This window comes from Cyphomyrmex costatus, unplaced genomic scaffold (genome assembly GCF_001594065.2).
Source record: "Cyphomyrmex costatus isolate MS0001 unplaced genomic scaffold, Ccosl1.0 scaffold281, whole genome shotgun sequence".
NCBI lineage: Eukaryota > Metazoa > Arthropoda > Insecta > Hymenoptera > Formicidae > Cyphomyrmex > Cyphomyrmex costatus.
Window position 1 is genome coordinate 1,916,991 of NW_017276922.1, and position 22,546 is coordinate 1,939,536.

General features: G+C 29.9%; 1 protein-coding gene across 1 annotated transcript; it reads left to right on the plus strand.

The window, feature by feature from the left end:
• The first annotated feature begins 5,768 nt into the window (after positions 1 to 5,768).
• Positions 5,769 to 21,501, plus strand: Chd64 (transgelin calponin-3). The gene is made up of 4 exons (XM_018541328.1): positions 5,769 to 5,927; positions 20,032 to 20,168; positions 20,275 to 20,479; positions 21,107 to 21,501. Exons 1-4 carry the CDS (start codon positions 5,874 to 5,876, stop codon positions 21,275 to 21,277), a joined length of 567 nt encoding a protein of 188 aa, XP_018396830.1. The 5' UTR covers positions 5,769 to 5,873; the 3' UTR covers positions 21,278 to 21,501.
• Positions 21,502 to 22,546: the final 1,045 nt, after the last annotated feature.

Consider the following 22,546-nt stretch of genomic DNA (forward strand, 5'->3'; position numbering starts at 1 on the left):
GATTTCATACATTAAAATATAACGCATTAAAATTTAGAACATTAGGTATATAAAAATAAAGTTATATACTGCGTACAACATCAAACAGGTAACTACGTTACTTGTAATATATTGTAATATGACTGAAATGATATGGGACAAAATGCTTAAATAAAAATAATATAAATATAAATCTTTTTCCTATATATTTTTTCCTCTAAATATGCACAATTGCTTTTTATAAGTTAATTAGTATATTAATTACTCGTTATTAGTCATAAATATAACGAATTTTAAATTTTTATTTAAACGTTATTGGAATTTACAACTGTAAACTAATGTCCAGAAAGATAAGCATTCATAATAGTTTCTATAAATTGAGTTTTCAGAAAATTCATATACTTTCTTATTTATATTAATTATTCTCATATAATAATCCTCATAGATTAATTTTTTTGTATCTATTTCAACTCTTATAACCGAATTTTAGCAAAAAAAGTAATACAAAAATATAAAATAAAATATTAAAAAATTAATATAAGAATAAAATATAAGCAAATATTAAATTTTAAATTTATTGAAGTCGAATTATAATAATATTCAGAAACAATTAGATTTTCAACTAATAGCATTTTTATTTCTATTACTATATTATATTGTAATACTTTTTATACATTATATAATAAAATAAGTTATAATACATATTTAATATAAATATCTGAAGCTAAAAGCTTATCGTATTTATACGAAGAGGCTATGAGTTGAATATAGGTCAACACGAAAACAAAATTCTCGGTCAGAGCAACTCCACAAGGTACAAGGACGTTACTTGAACTGGTATTCATTCGATCTGGTTTTGATCATCCTTCGAAGGAAATCGTAAGTGAACCGGTAAGTAAAAAAAACCGTACAACGAATGCGGACTTGACTCAGTTTCAACACGAGTAACAGTTTTATTCATAGGATTATTTAAGACAAAAATTTACTTCATTTCAAGTGACCTTTATGCAAATAAAATGATTTTTATGCAAAATTTTAAGTGGGACAAATAATATTGTACGTATATAAATATAAAAAAAAAGTATTATTCTTTATCTAATAATTAATATATTATATAATATTATTCCCAAACATAATAAATTTTATAAATTATTTCGACATATTTTTTAGATATATCTATAATTATTTTAAATTGATCAATAAATTTTTCGAAAAAAAATTTAAGTGCAATATGTAATCTTTCAAGAACAGCAAAATGTTTAATATTCTATTGCATAAAATTTCCGATGTTTGAATTTTGTTAACGCTATCTGCAGCGTAAGAATTATGAAAAAACTCTAAAAATTAATATGTGATTCTTGGATATACAATTCTTGCGATAATACAATTTTAAATGCAAGGAATAATCACATAATATAATGATAAGTTATTGGTTCAATAGCATTGGTAATAATAGCATCAGATAGTGTCATGGATTTTTAGTTTTAGCATCTCATGTATTGAATATAAACGTTATGATTATAAAGGTATTATATTTTTTTTAAATGTTGCGGTTATATATAAATTGGTGATGTGAACAAAGAACGAGTTTTTCAATTCATTGAATGATCGATCGTATTATATACAAATGCAATTTTTATAGAACAAAATTACCTTTGCGCACAATGCGGTGATCAATCGTTGAATTAAAAAAACTCGCTCTTCGTTCACATCACCAATTTAACCGTAAATTTTTTTTAAAAAAATACAGTTCAGGTCTTTCCCTTTGCGTGCGACTATCGCGAATCGCGTGAGCACACTTGTAGAATACTCGTGTAAATGCTGCTCGTATGATTGCAAGAAATACTCAGAATCACAATATTCTTACTATACTTCACTACTAAAGTACGTGGCCGTGACCATCGCATCGCAATACTTACACATTATTACAACAGCATGACACACAGGAGGAGTCGAATTTTTATACCTTTGAAGGAGATTACTGAAAAAAGATTTACACGTCTCTTTACACAATTGTCAAGATCTAAAAAAACTATCACAAGCATTCTGTGCTGAGTATTTCTCCGCAATCAGAAATATCAGAAAGCGGAGTTACAAGCAAAACATGAGTTATAGATTTTCTTATCCATTCTCTCATTACAATAAATTTTTTATTATTTTATTATTTATACGTAATATGTAATTTTTTTCAAAAAAGTAAATGTATAAATAATTATCTTACATGCATATAGAACAAATTGGAAAAAAAACTTTTATTTTTAATAGATCTATGTATGAAAGCAGAATGTACCGTCAAAGCTGTATCTCGTGACACGTACGTATATTTGCTGTAGTTCCAATGCAGGCGATTGAGTCATCGATACGTGACATACGTATCAATGCGCGTAAACAGAAATTTAGTGCATACTGTCCAAAGGTCGATCGCAATTGCTTTAAAATACGGTGTACGTTTATTCAATATCAAGCTAAACGACCAAACATACCAGTTACGTTCGTATAACCAATGATCTAAATATAACATATATAGCATAGACGATGACATTGTACGTGTTTGTCTTTATATTAAAAAATGTCAAACACTTGTTTATTGTGGTGATGCATGGTTCCTTGTGAAAACAATGAACTTATAATCAGCGGATCGTAGGTTCGAACCCAGCTGCCCCAACATGTATCTCGTTTTATGAGACAAAAGTTGATCTCAAAGAATCTAGGACTATGTATTATATTAAGCCTAAAGAGCTAGAGCATGTCTGTCCAATTTGAATTCTAGAGTCAAAACATAAAGCCAATAATGCAAAATTATTTAATGAGGATAAGATTTTAAGGACTTTATGTTTGATAAATGTCACTCAGGTTATTGATATCACTTGGACATTACAGTTCTTCAAATATTACCTATATTGAATTTTTTTGCGTTGATGGCTTTACGTTTTGGCTCCGGAGATCAAATTGGACAGGCCTGATCTAAAGGAAGAAATATTGCAGATCCTAAGACTGCGTTAAGTCTAAAGATCTAAATGAAGATTGCAGAAATCCTGAGGCTATCTTAGGCCTAAATTAATTCTATAGTTAATTGATACACAAATAATATTTGAATATATATAATATTACTCTTCAGATTTAAGTGACGTTTAAGAGGACTAATAAAATAGTCCCAATTGCTATTCATAACAATTACTATTATTACACTACTACATATTTATCATTTTTTGTGAGTAATACTTATTATAAAATATTCATCAAAGAAACTAGAAAAGAATATTTTAAATTTACAAAAATGTGAAAGTAAAATGTTTTAAAATCATATCAAAAATAATATTTCAAGTATGTGTACATATATATATATATATATATATATAAAAATCTCTTTGTATTTTGGACCAAAATACGAAGAGATTTTTTTAAATCTATATATTTTGGTCCAACATACAAAGAGATTTTTTTAAATCTGTATCAATTAAGATTCGCACGCGTGTCTTCTAAAATTTCTTCTGGTGTTACAGACTATAATTAAATGACATGTTTTGAATAAAACATAAGTAAAAGACGCAAATGCAAGGATATGTGATATCGGAAAGCAAGTTCAGATTTCTCTGGTTGGTTTTGCTATGTATACTCAGAAGGAAGTTGTTATTAAGTAAATTCCTAGCATTCCTTTCGGTATAGCACTGCTTTTCTCACGGAGCACTGAACGTCCCTATAGAAGCTGGTAGAAATGCAAATAGACCAGAGCATGGCTGTAAAATGTGCAAAAGTAAGTGAAAGCAATTGTTGAGAAAAAACGGAAATGGTAGGTACATTCCCTCGAGTTCTTATACGTTTCTAAATTTTGCAAAAATTCAAACAATAAATATTAAACAGTAATAAAGTCTAAACTTCTGTGTTAATAAATAAAATAAATAAGAGAAAAATCAAATATAGTTTCGATTACATATTGATGCCTAATAATGTTAACAATGTTAATTTCAAAAGAATTCAATCTACAAATTAATTCTTAAAATTTAAAGCAATATTATTAAATCATTTATAATAATTATATTAACGTGAACAAATATAAATTCGTATATTTTCAATGTTATCTTTCGCATATAATAAATGTTAAAAATACTTTTTCCGACTAAAAAACATTTTTTTTACCTACCTATCTCATAACTTGTCAATTATAAATTGCGAGTTACGACATAGAAGATGTTTTTAACGTGTGCGATTTATTTTGCTCCGTTATGACGCACCTGATATATAGTTTACTGAATTCATAATGACTACTTTTTATCATTCTATAATATAAACTCAGCTTACATGAACTGCCCGCGTGATACCAGTTTCGTTTACAGAACGAGTTCCCGTCGCGGAGCAGCAACAATGAGGACCGGGTGAAGGCATACGGAGAAACCTACATAGCCTATATCCATCGAAGGTTCCATGACCCAGCGGGCACTTTTTTGCTCCATGTAGGAAGCCTATACGAGGCCTCAGAGAAGGTCGTTTTCTTCGATGATCGTAGCCTGTATAGCCGAAATCAAAGCCGAAGGAGATGCGCGCGAAAGTTCAGTAAAATCGAGGCCGCCAAAATTCAAGTAAAATGCATTTCACAATTCTCTAATTTAATTTCTTAAAGTGTAAAACAAAGTAAAATTCAATTAAAAAATAATATTATTTATCAAAATATTTAAATAAAAATAAGTAAAAATGATGAGAGTAAAAAATGTTGGATTTATTTTCATAAAAAAACCTTTATGTTTATATATTGTTTAAATTTTTTATCTTTCTTAATTTTGTAATTTTTGCTGAACTAATAATTTACTTTTCGTATTGTTAAATGGATAAATTTTTTATTTTTCATATTCCTGAATGGATTATGAAATTAAATATGGGTCAAAAATCAATTACAAGAACTAAAGGTTTTGAATTCCCAGACGATATCAGACTAGTTCCCGGAATTCTGACCCTGACGTCATCTTACAGTTTAGCTAAGGAAAGAAATGTGAAAGACGTTCTGTGTGTGTGAATTTTTAGAATAATGTAGTCAAATTTCATTGCAGCACATTAAAAATGTAAGTTTCTTCCATGTTGCAGTTTAAAATACATTGTATTTATCTACATCCCAATTTAGTACGTATTTTTTGGCGAAGAGCATAAAACATTTAAAAAAAATAAGTATTTAAAAAAAATATCAAATACTGAATAATACTCGAAAACGAAAAGTATGCTATTATTGTTTTGCATTTTTATACCTTGGCATAAGCCAAGTATAGAAGATTAGTTAGAAAATTTATACTTACGTACACGTTCAATATTTATATTTACAATAAATATTACAAATGATGTGTACAATAAAGATATGTAAATTATAATGTGACATAATTTGACCTATAATTAGTGAAAACATATTTTCACTATTTATTTCTAAATATTATGGCCATCTTACCGTCATAGTTCGGAAAAGATGGTCAAGTAAAACATAAACAGTGTCTTTTTAATTATAGAAATCTTTATTTATATGTTTCGTTAATTTAAAATAGTTTATCTTATCGTTAGTTTAAAAATTCGAGCGAATCAATAAAATGTGGAACCAGAGCAGCGCGCTCTTCGTCATCTTCCTGCAGGAATCTGCTCGTCATCTGACGTCATCTCCGTCGGCAGTTTGGAGAACGGAGGTCACGTGTCTCGGACGCGCCGAACGAAAGCTCAATACTCAGCGCGGCCAATCGCCAGGCGCGTCGCAAGAACTCCAGCGGAACGTGTTGCCGTCGCCGTCGTCTCATCGTCGGCTGAGTCGGCTCCCGCCAGTCGAGTCGCGACCGCCAAAGTGTGAACGTGGTTCCCTCGCGATCGGCCGATCAACCCCCTCGGATTTTCCATCCGTGAACGCGACTCTTCCTTGAGGCGAAAAAATGGCCTGCAACAGAGCTGCGAAATCTGGATTCGCCGCGGAGGCGCAAAGAAAGGTGAGAGACCCATTGTCAAACCGCCTCGTCTTGAACGAACGATTGCTGACATTCCTGCCACCCTGACCTAGTCAACAACCCTCCGTTCCTCCCCACCTCCCCTCTCTCCCACTTTTGACGTGGGACTCGTGGACTCGACCTACTGGGGTGTATTTCCGCGCAGACGCCGTTCATCGAATTGGTGAACACGCGTCTATGAATGGTATCGTCTAGCTAGGGTGGTTGGGTCAAATCGGAATAAATTGCGACGTTAGATTGCTCTTCGACGAAATTAATTTTATTATTAAATTGTTAAAAGTGACAGCTATAGTTTTTAGCGGATATCGTTACTTAATAATCGCTGTTATTTCTACGTTGATCGCGTTAAAATCTCACTCATATGATTGTTTTCACTGACCTATTTTGAGACAGCAGGGTAGGGTGAGAATTTGAGGATGGTTTAGGGATGACAAAGGATAGCCGCCGATGTGGAAATACCAGCTATTTCTTGAGAGTATTCGCGTTGATTGTCGCTAACTTAAACAACTGTTATGCTAAATTGTTGTCAATTAATATAGCAATATATTTTAAGTTACAAACACTAATATTCTATTATTTTAAATGATATAACGATAATTTTGATATTTTGTTAATTTAAGTAATCATTATGTTTATCGAAATAAAATTAGCACTCGAAGATACATATATTCTTTGCTGAAATTTTAAATGTCATGTTTTCACGTATTTTGTGCTTTATATTTCACAGCTGTTAACATATTGTTGATCGATTGTAGTATCATTTCATGTTTTTGCCTAAATATTATTAATTGGTGACAAGCTTCGTATTTAGAGAGCTCGCTATTTAGAGAGGTATACAATTTGAATGATTGCATGAAATTGTGTTAGAGCTTAAAATTAACAAAATTTTTTGTTACAGAATTTATAATTATGTTTTTGTTCTTTACTTTTACTGTAATTTGTTTTATCTGATCTTTTGTTTATTTTAAACAAAATTATCTTTGCAAAATTAAATTTTCTAAATTAAAAATAGACAGATTGGGTTTCTGCATAGAACTTGGATTAACAATGTGTTAAAAATTGAGAAATAATATCTTTTGCATTACAGCTTTATGCCATTTTCGTGATTATGATTCTCTTAGTTATCGTAAAAAAAATATTGAGTTTACCAACACAGAGTGTGACAGTAAATAATGAAACAGACTATCTCTGTTCGTATCCCGCATTTGTTTACGTAGCTCATGTTTACGTTATCTTACTCTGCGTACCGATAAATATACGATCGCCAAAATATTTGCATAATTAATAAAATGAAACACTAGAAAATGTGTTATTTTAAATTTTAAGTAATTATTTTTTATCAAACGTATCGCGAGCTTAATGAAATTTTAATGATTTTCATTAGCTTCTGGTGTAATGTTTTCATTTCGATTGCGTACAATTTGGATACGCTTTTCGAACATCGTTACATACATGAGAAACAGGAAATACGCGCAACAGTTGGCAAAAATTCGCGACATAGTATCCAGTCTGGCGAACCTTTGTGTTAAGTTTCAAACAGGCGTGTCGTTTATCTCGCAGCTGTGTTTAAACGTGCGTTTTATATTCGCTTGGTTTCACGATTCCGAGACGAAGCGATTCTCGTCAGTCATAAATCACTTTATAACACAAACTCGTGTATGTACCTAAATCGCGTCCATTCAAATGTCCAGTAAATGGTCTCCAGTCGAGTGTATATCAGCACAAAGCGACGCTTTTAAAGAAAAACAATTGGCGATAAAGTCCTTCCTGAGTGAAATCGTCGAGAATTAACTGAGGGCGACATGTCGCAATTTCGAAAGTTACTTTTATTACATTGCACTGCCACGAAACATCACTTAACCATTGCAGTATAAATAATAATTTTGCAAATTTTGATAAAACTAAAATAGTTTTTGAACCTTTTTAATATATGATTACATAAAAAAACATATTACGTGTATACTTTTTATTGAGCAAAGATACCTCACGGGCGCGAAATGTATTCGAAATACCTTGCAATTAATTTCACGATAACATAATTATTACATAATCTGTTGAGTACAAGGAATAAATTTTCGAAAACTATTGACCAATTTATAAATATCCTTGAATGTATGTGCGTTAGACTGCAAAAGTAGCTGACGTAAATTTTATATTATGCATTCGAATGATGTACACGTGAATAATCCCGATAAGTAATCGCATGCGATTTCGATGCAAATGTCTCATGAAGCTAAATTAAGATCGGGAATAATGAAAATGACATACACAATGTCAGAATTTAATTAGAAGGGAGTACGTTCATTATCTTGACAATTTCACTAATAAGGACATTAATTTAAAAAAAAAAAGTTATTGAATTAATTGTTTTATCAATTACGCTGTCATTAAAAAATTATATTTGCGCGCATATTTTGAAAATGCGTGCTCTTATCTCATTCCGGAGATCGCAAAATCGATTATCTTTTCTCACCTCAAATAAGTATCCCGCGGAGTTCAGCGATGCACGCGTTTCGTAAGCGGCAACAGCTGCTAGGCGGTCGTTTCTTTCGAGGGGAATTAAAATGAGACCCAATTGCCGAAGAAGGGAGCGTCCCTCGCGAAACCCGCTGGCCATGGTACACTTCTTAGGCTGTTCGTTCTGTGCTCCTTCCCTCTCTTCGGTATATTCTTAAACATTTTTTGTGCATATCGCACTTGAAATTACGCTATTCTGTAACAAGAGCAGATATAGTTCTCATTTTCTTTCGCACGTGACTAATGTTCGATTGTCTTACGTCTCACCCTTTGAGAAACCTTGCAGAAAATATGTGTGCTAATTTACAGCATTAATTTCACAGCGTTGCGAAGCACAAAATTTATTCCATTACTAATTCTCACGATAAACTGAAGAGTTTACCTTTAAGTTACTTTTAATAAATTAATAGCTTAAATATTGCATTAATTTTTAAATGCATATATATTTAAAAACGTAATGATTATGTATATACATAAAATATATATATGTGAATACATATAAAATTTCGCTGAATAAAAATAAACTATTTTTACTCGGATGAGTCATTAACATTTTAGCTATAAGCTATTCATTCATAAATTAAATATTTATTATAATTATGATAAATAAGAATATTTTTATCTACCGAAAAGTGAGGATTAATTTGAAAAATCTTGAATATTTTAAGAAGATAGGCTTTTAAAAACGTATAAGGATAATCATTTTGGAGAAAAGTAGAAACTTTGACATTTATAATAGTAAATGTTTGCTGATGATAGATGGATGGAAATACACTGAATGTTACCTCATACATATAGAGACTTTTATCACTCCTTTTTCCTTCCTCTGAGCTGCGATTTCCTGAATTCTATTGTGAAATTGATAAACTCATGAATTTATCGCAACACTTTTTTATGCTATTTTTTACTATAAAATATCTAATTCTCAACACATTTTGAATATTGAAAATTTACGGCAAAATCATAAATAAATTAAATTCGAATTGTTTATATTATATTGATATCTTCAATAAAACAATCATATAATTTTCATAAAATATGTTTTAATATAACAGAAAAGGTAGCAATTTTTTATATTTTATAAAACATTTAACGACATTTAGTAGCAAATTGTAAATAAATAGTTTTACATTTTAATAAGGGAGTGGGGAAGTTGTTGAATTTTGAGCATTTTACAATTCGGAATATTTAAAGACACTCGTAAAAATTCGTGGAGAGGTTCGCACTCATTACGAAGCAAGATATGCTTATCGTCTGCGGAATGCAGTTTGAGCCAGCTCGTTATACTTTACCGGTACGAAATCATTTGTCTCAGAACGTCGCGACATATGCATTAAGATTAACTGTGACGTTGTGTATTTTAAACTACCAGTACGAGTGTCTCACAAGGGAAAAAAAAGTTTATCTGAGACTTGTCACGTTTCTGTGATTGGTATTTCTGCACAATCCATTAACGTTTAAAAAAATGAACGAATATTGCAATCGCTTATTACAATTTTGCCCAGAAAAATAATCATTAACGCGTGCGATATAATTTCATAAAAAGTCATAATCAATTTCAATAATAATGCAATATTCAATAAACGGCAAGATAATTTCTCTGTGTACGTCGGAAGCAGCAAATATTATTTAAATGAAAATTACAAGAGTTAGTAATAGTATAAAATGTTAGCAGTTGTTATTAATAGCAAGAGGTATAGAAAAGATATCATTAATGCGCAGAATAGGCGCGAACGTTAATTATGAAATATGTCATGATTAAATTAAACCTTTATTTAAGATATATACTATGATTCCAAGGTAACATTGGACACGTAATCGCTATCAACGCTGTAAATTAAAAGCACTGAGCCATGACCACTTCCCATAATTGCTAGGGTTCAATGTGCCTGTCTATTTCTGTTAGTTATCGCAGAGAAATAGATATTTGTATATGATAATAATAACTGATACCAAATTCATAAATATCACAGGCATCACGATTTTAAACAGATATGTTCTTCGAAAGAAACGATCAAATTAAAAAAGTTTTCGTTTATTGATACAAAGACGAATATTATCGCGTGAGTCTCTGTCAGTACTTCTTGAATATCACAGCTAGTATTACTATCGTGGTCGAGTGAAACAAACACTTCAGCACATTCTGAAATACAATTTTGCATCGCAGGCATGTACATATGTCTGTGACTTTACGGTATACCAAATATTGACAGAAATAAGCAACTGGAAATAGTATAAGCAAAAAATTGAACCTTTTTTAAATAGATTATTATATTTATCTCGGTTTTTAATATTTGTCTGCTTCATTATTCGTGAGAAAAGATGTGGAAAAGTATCTTCTTTATTTTCCAGATATAGATATATTACAATTTATTTATCTCTTTTATATATGTTAATATATATAAAAATAATAACAACTTTTAATTATTATTTATTTTGTGTGTATATATATATATATATATATATGTATATGTATAGTAATTTTCTTTGAAATAATGATTTTGTGATATATCGAAGGATGGTGATTCTTTCGACGAATACCACACGATGAATGTGTGGTATTATATCCGTACTCTAAAAATAGAGATGCTTCATCCCCGAAGAGGATATCTGTATTAACGGCCGGAAGTAGAATAAAGTGGTTTCCGTTCTAGGAGCGAATAATGGGGAATAAGGATTCTTGCGTGCGCCTTATTATTCTTACGCGCCTTTACAGGACAGCAAATAAATTATTTAATGTACAATCTGATGATAATATTTTCATATAAAAGCACGTAATTAAAGTCACAGTATAAATCTTAAAATTAAAATTGCATTACAATAAAAAACGCAAAAGTATTCAATTCATTTGTATATTAAAAATTTTCCTTTTAACTATTTATAACAATATTGATAATATATAACTTGAAGATTTAATCAATTTGGTCGAACAATACGTAGATGAAAGAAATTGTGAAAAGATTCTCCGCCTATTTTTTCGAAATTAAAACATAATTATCAGTATGATATTATGAGCAATATATACATAAATACGTGCTTAATAATGATATATATATATATATATTTATATATATAATGTTATAATCATAAATATATATTTATATATAATATAATTATCTATATAATTAAAAATATGTAATCAATAATGTCGAATTATTAAAGTGTTAAGGAGATAACTTATCTTCGAAATGTTAACTAACCAAAGCATAATATTAGTAAATTCTGTTAAGCAAATCATAAATTCAGAGAATCATAATCGTACTCGATGTATTAGTAGATGTATTATAGCTAATAAAAGCATTATCGCGTTTGATTTGATACTTCGAAAATACATTACATAATCAGTATTAGCAATTAAAACGATCGTATTTTTATTTCTTTAATCCTTCCCGCTCTCTCTTTCTTAAAATCAATGTAGAAAAATATATAGAAAAGCATTGTATATTTATTTTATGATTATTAAACTTGGCTTATGTGATACGATATCTAAGCAATATATAATATCTGTTGACTTTCATTAATTATTACAAATGTAATAAAAAAAGCTTCAACATTTTAAATATTATCGATTATATGCATCACACAATGTTTTACTTGTAATCTGATTTGAATTTTATTACGTGTTCTGCTAAGCTTGCTTGTGGGAATGTATAAATTCTAGTTAAAAGAAGCCCCTAATCATAAAATTAACTTAGATGCATAGATTAGAACATTATGGAAATATAACGTAGATCATCAAGGTACATCCTATCAGAAAACTTTCTCCATATTGTGACTCATTCCAGCATAGCTTATTTCTTATGTCATACTCCTGACGGATGACATAAAGTTTGCAATCAATTTTAGTTATTGATATTTTGCACGTATACTTATTATAATGCTTAAGTAAACCTTTCCCTTCCAAGTCGATTACACAGCCACTCCCATATATAACAACTTTATTTGAACACTGATCGTCCAGTTCAAACTTTAAAGAAATAAAGATCAATTATCCATTCTTATCAATATAGATTAATTTTAATCTCGGTTTAACTTTTTATCTTTTTTTGCGTCTGAGACTTAGAAAAAGAGAAGAAGTAAGTTAAACCGAGATTAAAGTTAATCTACATTAATAGAAACGCGCTTTAGTTTTTAACTACTTGGCAAAACTGATAAAACAGAAATTTAAAGCTATATATAACATAAAGAAAAATAAAATTTGTAAATACTATTAACTTGCATGTATTATTTATATATTATTATACTGTTTATTAAAATCAATTCTAAAATTTTAATTATTTAAATGAATCTTTTGATAAATTGCCAAGAAACAATTTCTATCGAAATAAAATAAAATAAACAGAAGTTATGCACATCTTGGAGAATATTATACAATAAAAATGCAAATAGAAATTGCAAGACTATTAATAAAGATGGAAATAAATTGTAGGAATAAAATCAGGAAAACTGCATATTCTGCGTTATATAATCGATATTACGATATTCTTTTGGATAGCTCGTTATACAGTTATACTGATTTTCAATGTAAGAATTTTCAGTGAGAATGGTGAGGCAACCGGATATCCTTAATGCACTCTTGACGATTCATTCGAAGATTCGTTTTCTGTGGCATAAACTCAATTAAAAGGATATGAATAATTGAGCTACGTAATATCGTTGACTATGATAGAACTGTGAATAAACTATCGAGAGCATGACCGAATTTCGAAGATATCATTGTAACCTTAGTAGGAACTCCTCATTTCGCGGCCTTGCATTCTTCTCAACTAGTGACTACGTAGACTGCCACGATTCTTACGAAAATTCGTATAATCGAAACAAAATCATGCCCAAAAATTCTTGCAATGCTAAATAAATTTTATTCGTATTTTATATTTATATTAATTAATGATTAAATAAATTAATATAATATATATTTATATATTTTAATGTATATCTTATAGAAAGAGAAAATATATCGTATTTGGAATGGAAATATATTGAAAACTAAAAGATATTAAATAAATATTATAATAAATTATACACGCATATTTACGTCACATTTCTTGCCTTGAGTTTGACCCTCACTCGTTTTCTTATTACTCATTCATACACGAACTAAGAATGCATATAACGTGTAAACCTCAGTAAGATCGTGTTCACGGATGAATTTAAAGATGACGTTATTCTGTGTTTCGCCATGATGAATATCCCAATATGTATTCAAGTTCTTAAATGACCAGACTATATGGAAACTTGTGTGCACACAATCACATATTCTGACGTATGTCGAGTCAATAATACGTCGACGGTTAACTAATCGAGTCAGTTTTGCGTGACTTGGTATCAAATTGTAATACCAATTGAATTACATAATTGCATACAAATAAGTCAGATTGCATTTTGCGGTAATAATGGTACACATCCATAATTTATGAATACGAAATTAAATGTATAATATATCTCATATCAACAGCCTGTTGCTATATTTACTGGCAGAATTCATAATAGATTCATGTGAGTAATTTAAAAAAAGTAATTAAATGTCTTTTAGCAATGGATTGTGAAACATCACGTTTAAAGTTTATTCAGTCTGAGATAAGCAATTATTAATTATTTCTAATAAAAGAATTCATGATCAGTCACATTGAAACATGTAAGATATATATATTATATATATAACTTATAGAAATTAAAACAGTTTTAAAAGAATAACTGACTAATTATATTTATCAGTTTTTGATTAACAAGAAGATATGCTTTTGCGTTATTTGTTCTTTTTTATTATATTAAGTACGCAAACAAAGAACGTTTCGATATACTGCTCAAAGATTTGAATGAAGATTTTTATTGTTTCTATTCAACGATGGACTTCAATCAGCTGATTACATTACATAATATCTATATAAATTTCCAATAATAAAAAAAATTTTGAAAAAAGACTTTAATCAGAGTATCAAAAAAAATTAGAAATATTTGGTCCCTATTTTATTTAAAGTGAATATTCTTTTTTTTTTATAACAGCAGGTAATAAAAGTAATTGAATAGCATTTTTTAAGTCATACTTCAAAATGCATCACAATATTCTCTTAAGCTGACCGTTTTCTTAACGCTTAGAGGTCCTTATACGGCCAAGAGCAACCAAGCAACCTTCGCCCATAGCATACATTTCAGAATTCGAATCCTCGAGGATTACGTATGTACGCGGATAAGTCACGTACGAATTATGCAATTGATCAACCTTACAAAGTGGGTCAACAATTTCGCCTTATACGCGTCTCATCGATTCACGATAAGTTCGATCGCTCATAACGAGCTTGCATCTTTTAAGGACATCATATAGCACACGAGACGTCCTTTAAAGAGGATCTTCCTCGACTGAAATACACCTTATTAACGTGGAAATTAATAAAGTGCTCAAATCTCGCTTGTTGCCAGAATCTTTGAAGGCTCAAAAGAAAAATATATATGTATTGTATTATTATATTTTTAATTATTATTATTATTATGTCAGTTATAAATAATTTAATATAATAATAATATAAATTAGTTAATATATTTTTCTCAGTCGTAACTATGATGTTTTGATATTCTGTAGTTCTACAGCTATTAAGTATCTGGTAAGATTACGATCAGCTTAGTCAGTAAATAAAACGACTCGATTCATCGCGACATAGTCGAGCAATTCGGTCAATCTGGCCTGTGCTTCATTGACAGCAGCAGGCCTCTGACCTAATTCTTGCGACCATGAACGTGTAAGCATGTCATTACAAGTACACGAGCATCAATGTCGTTACAGAGGCACATGGCGATAACGAATGGTAATTTTTTAATTGCGTGCACTTCGTACTCTTATCGTGCTAACGATGCAGCTAAAAAAGGTGAAACACGCATATTAAGTCTCCTATGTGGAATACTATGACAACTTCAAAAGCTTTTCCAGCGTATTCAACAAATATGCGATAATATAATATAAATTTTGTTAAAGAGCAATTAAATTTATAGTTAAAATTGAACTAAATATTTTTCGAAAATAAGCAAAATTATTACGTTAAGTTATATTATAATAACTTTAATCATTTATATAACAAAATTTATAAAATATATTTCTCTTTTATTTTGATTCTTTAAAATATATAGTAAGCATTAAAAAGATATGCATTTACATGTATTTACAATAAATGGTAAATATTTTTGAAAATATCAGATTATATACCATATTATTGTAAATATTCAAAATGTCGATGCTCGCATGAGTGATAAAATTGATCATTTTTCAAAGGTATGAGATTATAATTTGCGATTATTAATGACAGCGAACAAATGAAAAATTTAAGAAAATACAAACTAATTCCATGTCACGATAGGAACTATGAACTCTAATAATCTATACGTAAGTGTTTAAATTCTACACAATAATAAAATTATCTTGATGAATCAACCGATGCTCTCGTTTTGTATAAAAAAGTTCTAATCTACGCTATCACGACGCAATATATATGTAGTCTTGATAAATCCTTCTGCAAATCTTGCTAATTATAATATTATTACCTTATTATGTATGATTTCACATTATGAGCAGTTTTTTGTTATGGATAATTAATTATGTATTCTACAATTATTTTAATAGTTCGATAAAACCATTTTTAGATCTGTATCTATATGTAATTAAATTTTTAGATACTTCAGCAAAACCGTTACTTTCGTGTAAAAGCCGTTTTCTGAGAAGTCGAAAAAGCCGGTTTCCTTTCATATTTGTATGATCAATAATTTTGATTAGCTTTCTTATAACGATGACAGATTTTGTGTGACAGAACATAAATTTGCTCTGCACCTTTAGGATGTATTTAAATTTCGTGACAGCGCACCTTTGTGATGCGACCAAAACGGGCGACCCTCACACAATTTCTGAGGGGACCCTCCACACCCTTCGTATTTTAGGGGGCCTGTTCGGGATCGTACGGTATGCCGAGGAGGCATCTGTATATTTTCGTGTCACACTCTTTCTCTACGCTTCTTCTTTTACTGTTCGCTTCGGTACAAAGGCTACGACATACTCCTTCTCTCTCTCTCTCTCTCTCTCCCTTTCTCTCACCTCTTAGAATCCGATACAAGATAACCGTTGCTCCCGATCGCGTTGTTGAGTTGAATTATTTGTACAATGTTTCGACGAGATAAAGACCTCACAGATTAGACAGGATTAGACCATCGGCGTTTTAAGAACACAACATTCTTGTCAGCGTTCCCAAAATTCTAGACTTTTTGGTATACGTATAATAATCACAAATATATAGCCTTCTCTAAAAGTTTTTCTATAATTATAATAAATCAAATCAGTAATCAGTGTCCATAAATTAAGAAAAAAGAAATATGTAACACATTTCACAATTAACAGTTTTTGAAATGAAGAAAATCATTTTAAAAACTTTTATTGTGTTTTTATTCCATTTTTAGGTATCGTCTGCTGACTCGATTTATTACAGCTAGCATATTTATTGAAAGATTATGTACTATTCTTACACGTTTCACAACCTTGATATCGATAAGATAGACACAATTATTCAATGATATCATATATATGGTATGTCAGAGAATATTAATATACCTACGAATTTAGAATTTGAATATTGCTTTTCTATATCAAATTTATATTTTATTATCTTCACTATAGTATTAAAACAATTCTGTAATAACAAGAAAATGATTGTAAAAGGAAATTATTATAATAATTAATACGTTAAACAGGGCGAATAAGAGTCAAATTACAATTTTAAATCTAAATCTGATAATTTGTTCTAATATTATATATTGTGAAGAATATCACGTAAGAATATCACGTAAGGAAATTATTATATTATATCTATATATTATTAAAAAATATATTTCTTTTTCGAAGAAATAAAACCTGTTATTAAACCTGTTATTAAAGATATATCTTCATTAAATTAATGATTTACTTCATAATACCGTCTCGGAAGTAAACAGTGCCATAAAATGTTTTCAGCGGTAATAAAATATTTAATTATGTATAAAGTTAGGCGGTGTCTTCAATATAACACGACCATCATTACCATCACTTCGCGCCATGCAGGAAAAAGTCCAAAGTGTCACACCTTTCGCGCGGTGTATACTAAAAGTCCTCGCTTGTCACTCTCTTTTCACGTTAATGAAATTATCGTGCGCTTACTTAATACCTAAATATAGGAGCGATGGCGTTTCACATTGTGACTACAGTATCGCAACGAGCAACTCTTCAAAAGAAAGCACTCTGATAATCGAGGAATGTGCAACTATGCGGGACGCATACAAAAGTAAACGACCGCGTGTAGACTTTAACGGAATTGTACGTATAACGGTTTTTTTGTGCAATTAAAGTTTTAAAATTGCATTAAATAAAGCTTTTCATTTTCAATAATTTTAAAAAGTCAATACAGGTCTGAGAGCCAAAAAAAAATGTATACCATTAGATATTTTATTAACATTTATATAAAACATTTTAAAAAATTAAATTTAACAAAGAGGAAATTTTACAGAATACGATTATATATGTAAGATTGAAATTTGCTTAATGTAATAGATACTCCATTTATACAGTATCCTTGTCTCCGAGAAGCTGTCGGTGAAACTGTTGAAATCGTTAAATGACTTAACATGTACGTATAAGGAAGTTTTGAACAAGCAAGTTGAATGCCAATTAATTCCTTGGCAGTCTGAGGTGAAAGTAAACGAGTATGAGGATACTCTGCACGAGATTCGTGTCACGGCATTGTCCACGGCATTCGCCGACTTCGTGATCTGTATACGGCGTTGGATGCACCGTAAAAGCGTACAGAAAAACGTAAGGTAGTAAGCGAATCGATCAATCACATTAAAGACTATAAAGCAATAGTGTAAGCAGTGACCAATCCAAAATGTTGCTTACTGCTTATGTCTTTCTGTTTACATTTTTTGTCCACAGCCTTAATAAATTTATTAACTACTTATACGTGACAATATATCGCTATATAATTACTTTTTGCAAAAAATAAAAAACTATTACATGAAGTTTTAATTTTTAATAATTCGAGCGATGTGATCCCTTTACATGGGATATATCAGAATATGTTATACATTACGTTTATCTATATACTCTTTATGGGCGACAGTGTTTTCAGAAGAAACACCGCAGAAATAGTTTTGGGCTGGTATCGATTCATTTTACATACAGTGACGCACCGAAAATCTGAAACTACATCCGCTATAAAAACACTTTCGCATGGATACCAGTCGCCAGAGGAGGACTGAACAGTATATTATTATAATTAAACGCGCTTACCAAGATGCAGTGTATACAAGATATTCTGCATACTATTAATTCAACGTCACTTCATCCTAAAATTGTTGAAATAACTAATAAGTATTATATTATAAATGATTGCACACGAAGATTATCTAAAAATTAAACTTTGAAAATACAGATAAATAAATTTTTTTTATTTCATTATTAAATATATTGTGAATATAAATTTTAATATTAGTTTTTAAAATGTGAAATTAGGATGTTAAAACATTGAGAAAAGAAGAGAGCTTTTCTTCTAGAAAATTATCTAATTGCATGTGAAAACTTATTACTTATATCTACAAGTGAAGAAAAGTGCGGCGCGGTGTGGTAGAACACCCTTCATATGACTGATGGGTTCCTCGAAGTACGTCACGATCCGAGGCACCGTATATCTAACGGAATATGCATACTGTAGAAAGATGAATGCCAACAGACTATGCTTCGAAACCTCTCCTTTTTAGGCAATCGTCCATAAAAGCGGATAATCATCCGCCCGGATAGAAATACGTAATTGTTGCACCTCCCTTTTATATATACATATATTACATAAAGTTTTAATTCATTAATTAAAATTTAATGATGGATTCTGTAGTAAAATTACCTTTCAATACCTAAAAAAGTGCTTTTATATAATTAAAAAAATATTATTTATTATTTTCTTAACACTATCAACGATTAACATACATCTATATTATTTAAATATATGTATTTTTGTTAAAAAGGAAGAAAATGAGAGAAACATATCATAAATTAATTGATTTACATATATTGTAACAAAAATCATAAAAAATCTCTGGAACTGTCCCATTATGAATTTGAAAAAAATTATTGATCAGTTATTTCGACTACTTTGGTAATTCTAGTGTTAATCGTGTTGTTGTATGCGATAAATTTTCATCTCTTTTGTAATATAGAAATTATTCCTAATAATTATGAAAAAATTGCTTACCTTCGCTCACTTTTTGCACTTTTTTCTTTTTGCGCATTTCCTAAAATTGATGTCTGTATTTACGAGAAAAAAATCGGAGAAACAATGACCTGATGCTGTAACAGATTAGGTCAGTGACTCTGGTAATGCCCTTGTCACAGTCCCTACAGGATGCATTACTTGGTACCATGGAATATCACATAATTAATAACCGGCTCTCCGTATAATACCGAAGCATTGACACTGTACTCCGCGACCGAGAATTCGAAAGTGCAACGGCACCTTTGCTATCGCGCTTTCACTCGTAAGAGGATAATGTACAAATTTCTTTATGTTTACAGATCAATAGCAAGTATAGCGAAGAACTCGCGCAAGAATGTCTGGAGTGGATCAAGACGATCACTGGCGAGAATATAAACACCAACGGGGACATGGACAACTTCTATGAGATTTTGAAAGATGGCATCTTACTTTGCAGGTATTTGAAAAAAAAATCTGAAAACTGACGCTGGTTGGATTAAGGAACACCGAAAGCATATACAGCGAGAAAAATGCTTTTGCTAATCATATTTTGTTTTTGTTAGACTGGTGAATGATATCAAGGAGGGCTCGGTGAAGAAAATTAATAAGACATCGCTGGCCTTTAAATGCATGGAGAATATAAATGCCTTCCTAGAGGCTGCGAAATCATTAGGTGTTCCGCCGCAAGAGACCTTCCAGACCGTAGACCTCTGGGAAAGACAGAATCTAAATTCCGTTGTTATTTGCTTACAATCTCTTGGTAGGAAGGTACGGTTCCATTCCGTAAATATAGATATACCGGGTGATTGAAATTTTGATGTACAATAATTTCTTTATTAACTGCAGAAATGTCAAATATCTTAGATTGTATTGTAAAATAAAAATGTGAAAATAAAAATTTTTTTTCTTACAAATTAAATCTTAAGATTAGTAATACATATCAGAAGTTTGCTATTTAATTTACTAGCAAGAAATTTTATTTAATACATATTTAAAACTTAGTCGTACTTAATATCAACTGTTAATGAATTCACAAAAATAATATACAATCAAATTTTGATTAGAGAGCATAAAATCAACTAATGCGTATAATTTAATTTATTTGAGAATAATAAGAATAAATTTTTCTATACGATGTATTTTAATCATTCTCAATCATAGATATATTAAACGTTAAATCATTATATGTTCGTAACACAGAAAGATCTCAGCTTCCTGATACGAATATTCATTATCTTTCATTGTTATTAGATATTTACATCTCTACAAATAAATTCGTTATTAATATTTATATATGTCGTTCTTTACTATCAAGCGTTCTGATGCATGATAATTTTGTCTTTTAATTTATAACGTCTCGAAAATTCCGTTATTCTATAACATTTATTTTTACAGGCGGGTAACTACGGCAAACCAAGCATCGGTCCTAAAGAAGCAGATAAAAATGTACGCAATTTCACCGAGGAACAACTAAGGGCCGGACAGGGCGTAATAAGTCTACAATATGGCAGCAATAAAGGTGCTAATCAAAGCGGCATTAGTTTCGGGAACACAAGACACATGTAAACATCCACCTCCGCATTTGCGTTGAGAAAATCATTCTGTTCTCACCTCTCTTCCGACTTTATTCTCGTACAAGTACTCCTTTAGATGTAGCGTAATGCATAATAGATGTTAACGAGGTCCAAAATAAAAAGTATACTGAACGATGTGTATCCTCATCACAACAGAGGATAATAAAGATGAGACATAAAATTCTTCAAATAAAAAAATAATACAAGGTATATGTGTATATATATATATACATATATATACATATACTTTTCGTAAGTTATATACATATACATATATGTATATACGTAACTTACGAAAAAGGTGACTTAATTCTTGGATGCATAAAACGGCGATTTATACATGTTTTTTTAAAATTATTATTATTATCATCAATCATATTTTCCCCTTCTTTTAAATAATTTTAAAAAAAGATTAAGTTATGTTTTGATACTCAGTCCATTCAATTCAAAATTTATCAAATAATTTTGTATCAAGCTTTTGCTAATTTTTATTAGAAAATGCCATGCATCCAAGAATTAAATTGTATCTAAGTTTTGTATTGATATAAACTATTTAATTTAATTTCTTGTTATTACTTTTACTTGAAATGCATCATGTAATAATTCAGAATCGATATATGATGTCATACTTAATACATTGGAGTGAGGACTCCGAGAAGTACATAATATTTTTTATATTCCGTTTCTTGATTATATGACAATTCAAATATATCTTTTTTACTTACACATAAAATATACATACGTTACTAGTACGTCTGTATCGATTATAGCTATTGTATTTCATGACTATAAATGCGACTGTGTAGCTCTCAGGATAGAAAATACACAAACATTCTTACACAATACAAAGGAACAAAGAATATTGTGCGTTAGCATTAGCTCGGACAACCACTATAATTGTTGAACGTTTCAAAGTATATTGTACAACGAAGGAAGTTACTGGCTAACTGCGCCATTGTCATTACGATTGAATATCTTGAAGTCAATCAAATCACTCTAGAAATTTATGTTTGATGAAAAATAATAATTATATATGTATAATTATATATTAAGTATTTTGTACAAATATATATTGATGGTTAGAAAAATAATTTTTCATAATATGCTGATGATATGAGTTAATAAAAGTCATCAATAAGTGATTTTTATATTAAATGTTACTTATGATGAAGTACAATTGTATGTTACACTTTTAATTTTCTTCTACCCTGTAAGTCAAATTAACTAATCTTTTCAGAATATTTAATATATAAATGACTTT

Excerpts from the sequence above, each read along its gene's own strand:
- Chd64 (XM_018541328.1), top strand. The coding sequence starts at position 5,874 with ATGGCCTGCAACAGAGCTGCGAAATCTGGATTCGCCGCGGAGGCGCAA. Across the intron at positions 20,169-20,274 it reads GATGGCATCTTACTTTGCAG|ACTGGTGAATGATATCAAGG; the intron begins GTATTTGAAAAA and ends TGTTTTTGTTAG. Across the intron at positions 20,480-21,106 it reads TACAATCTCTTGGTAGGAAG|GCGGGTAACTACGGCAAACC; the intron begins GTACGGTTCCAT and ends TTATTTTTACAG.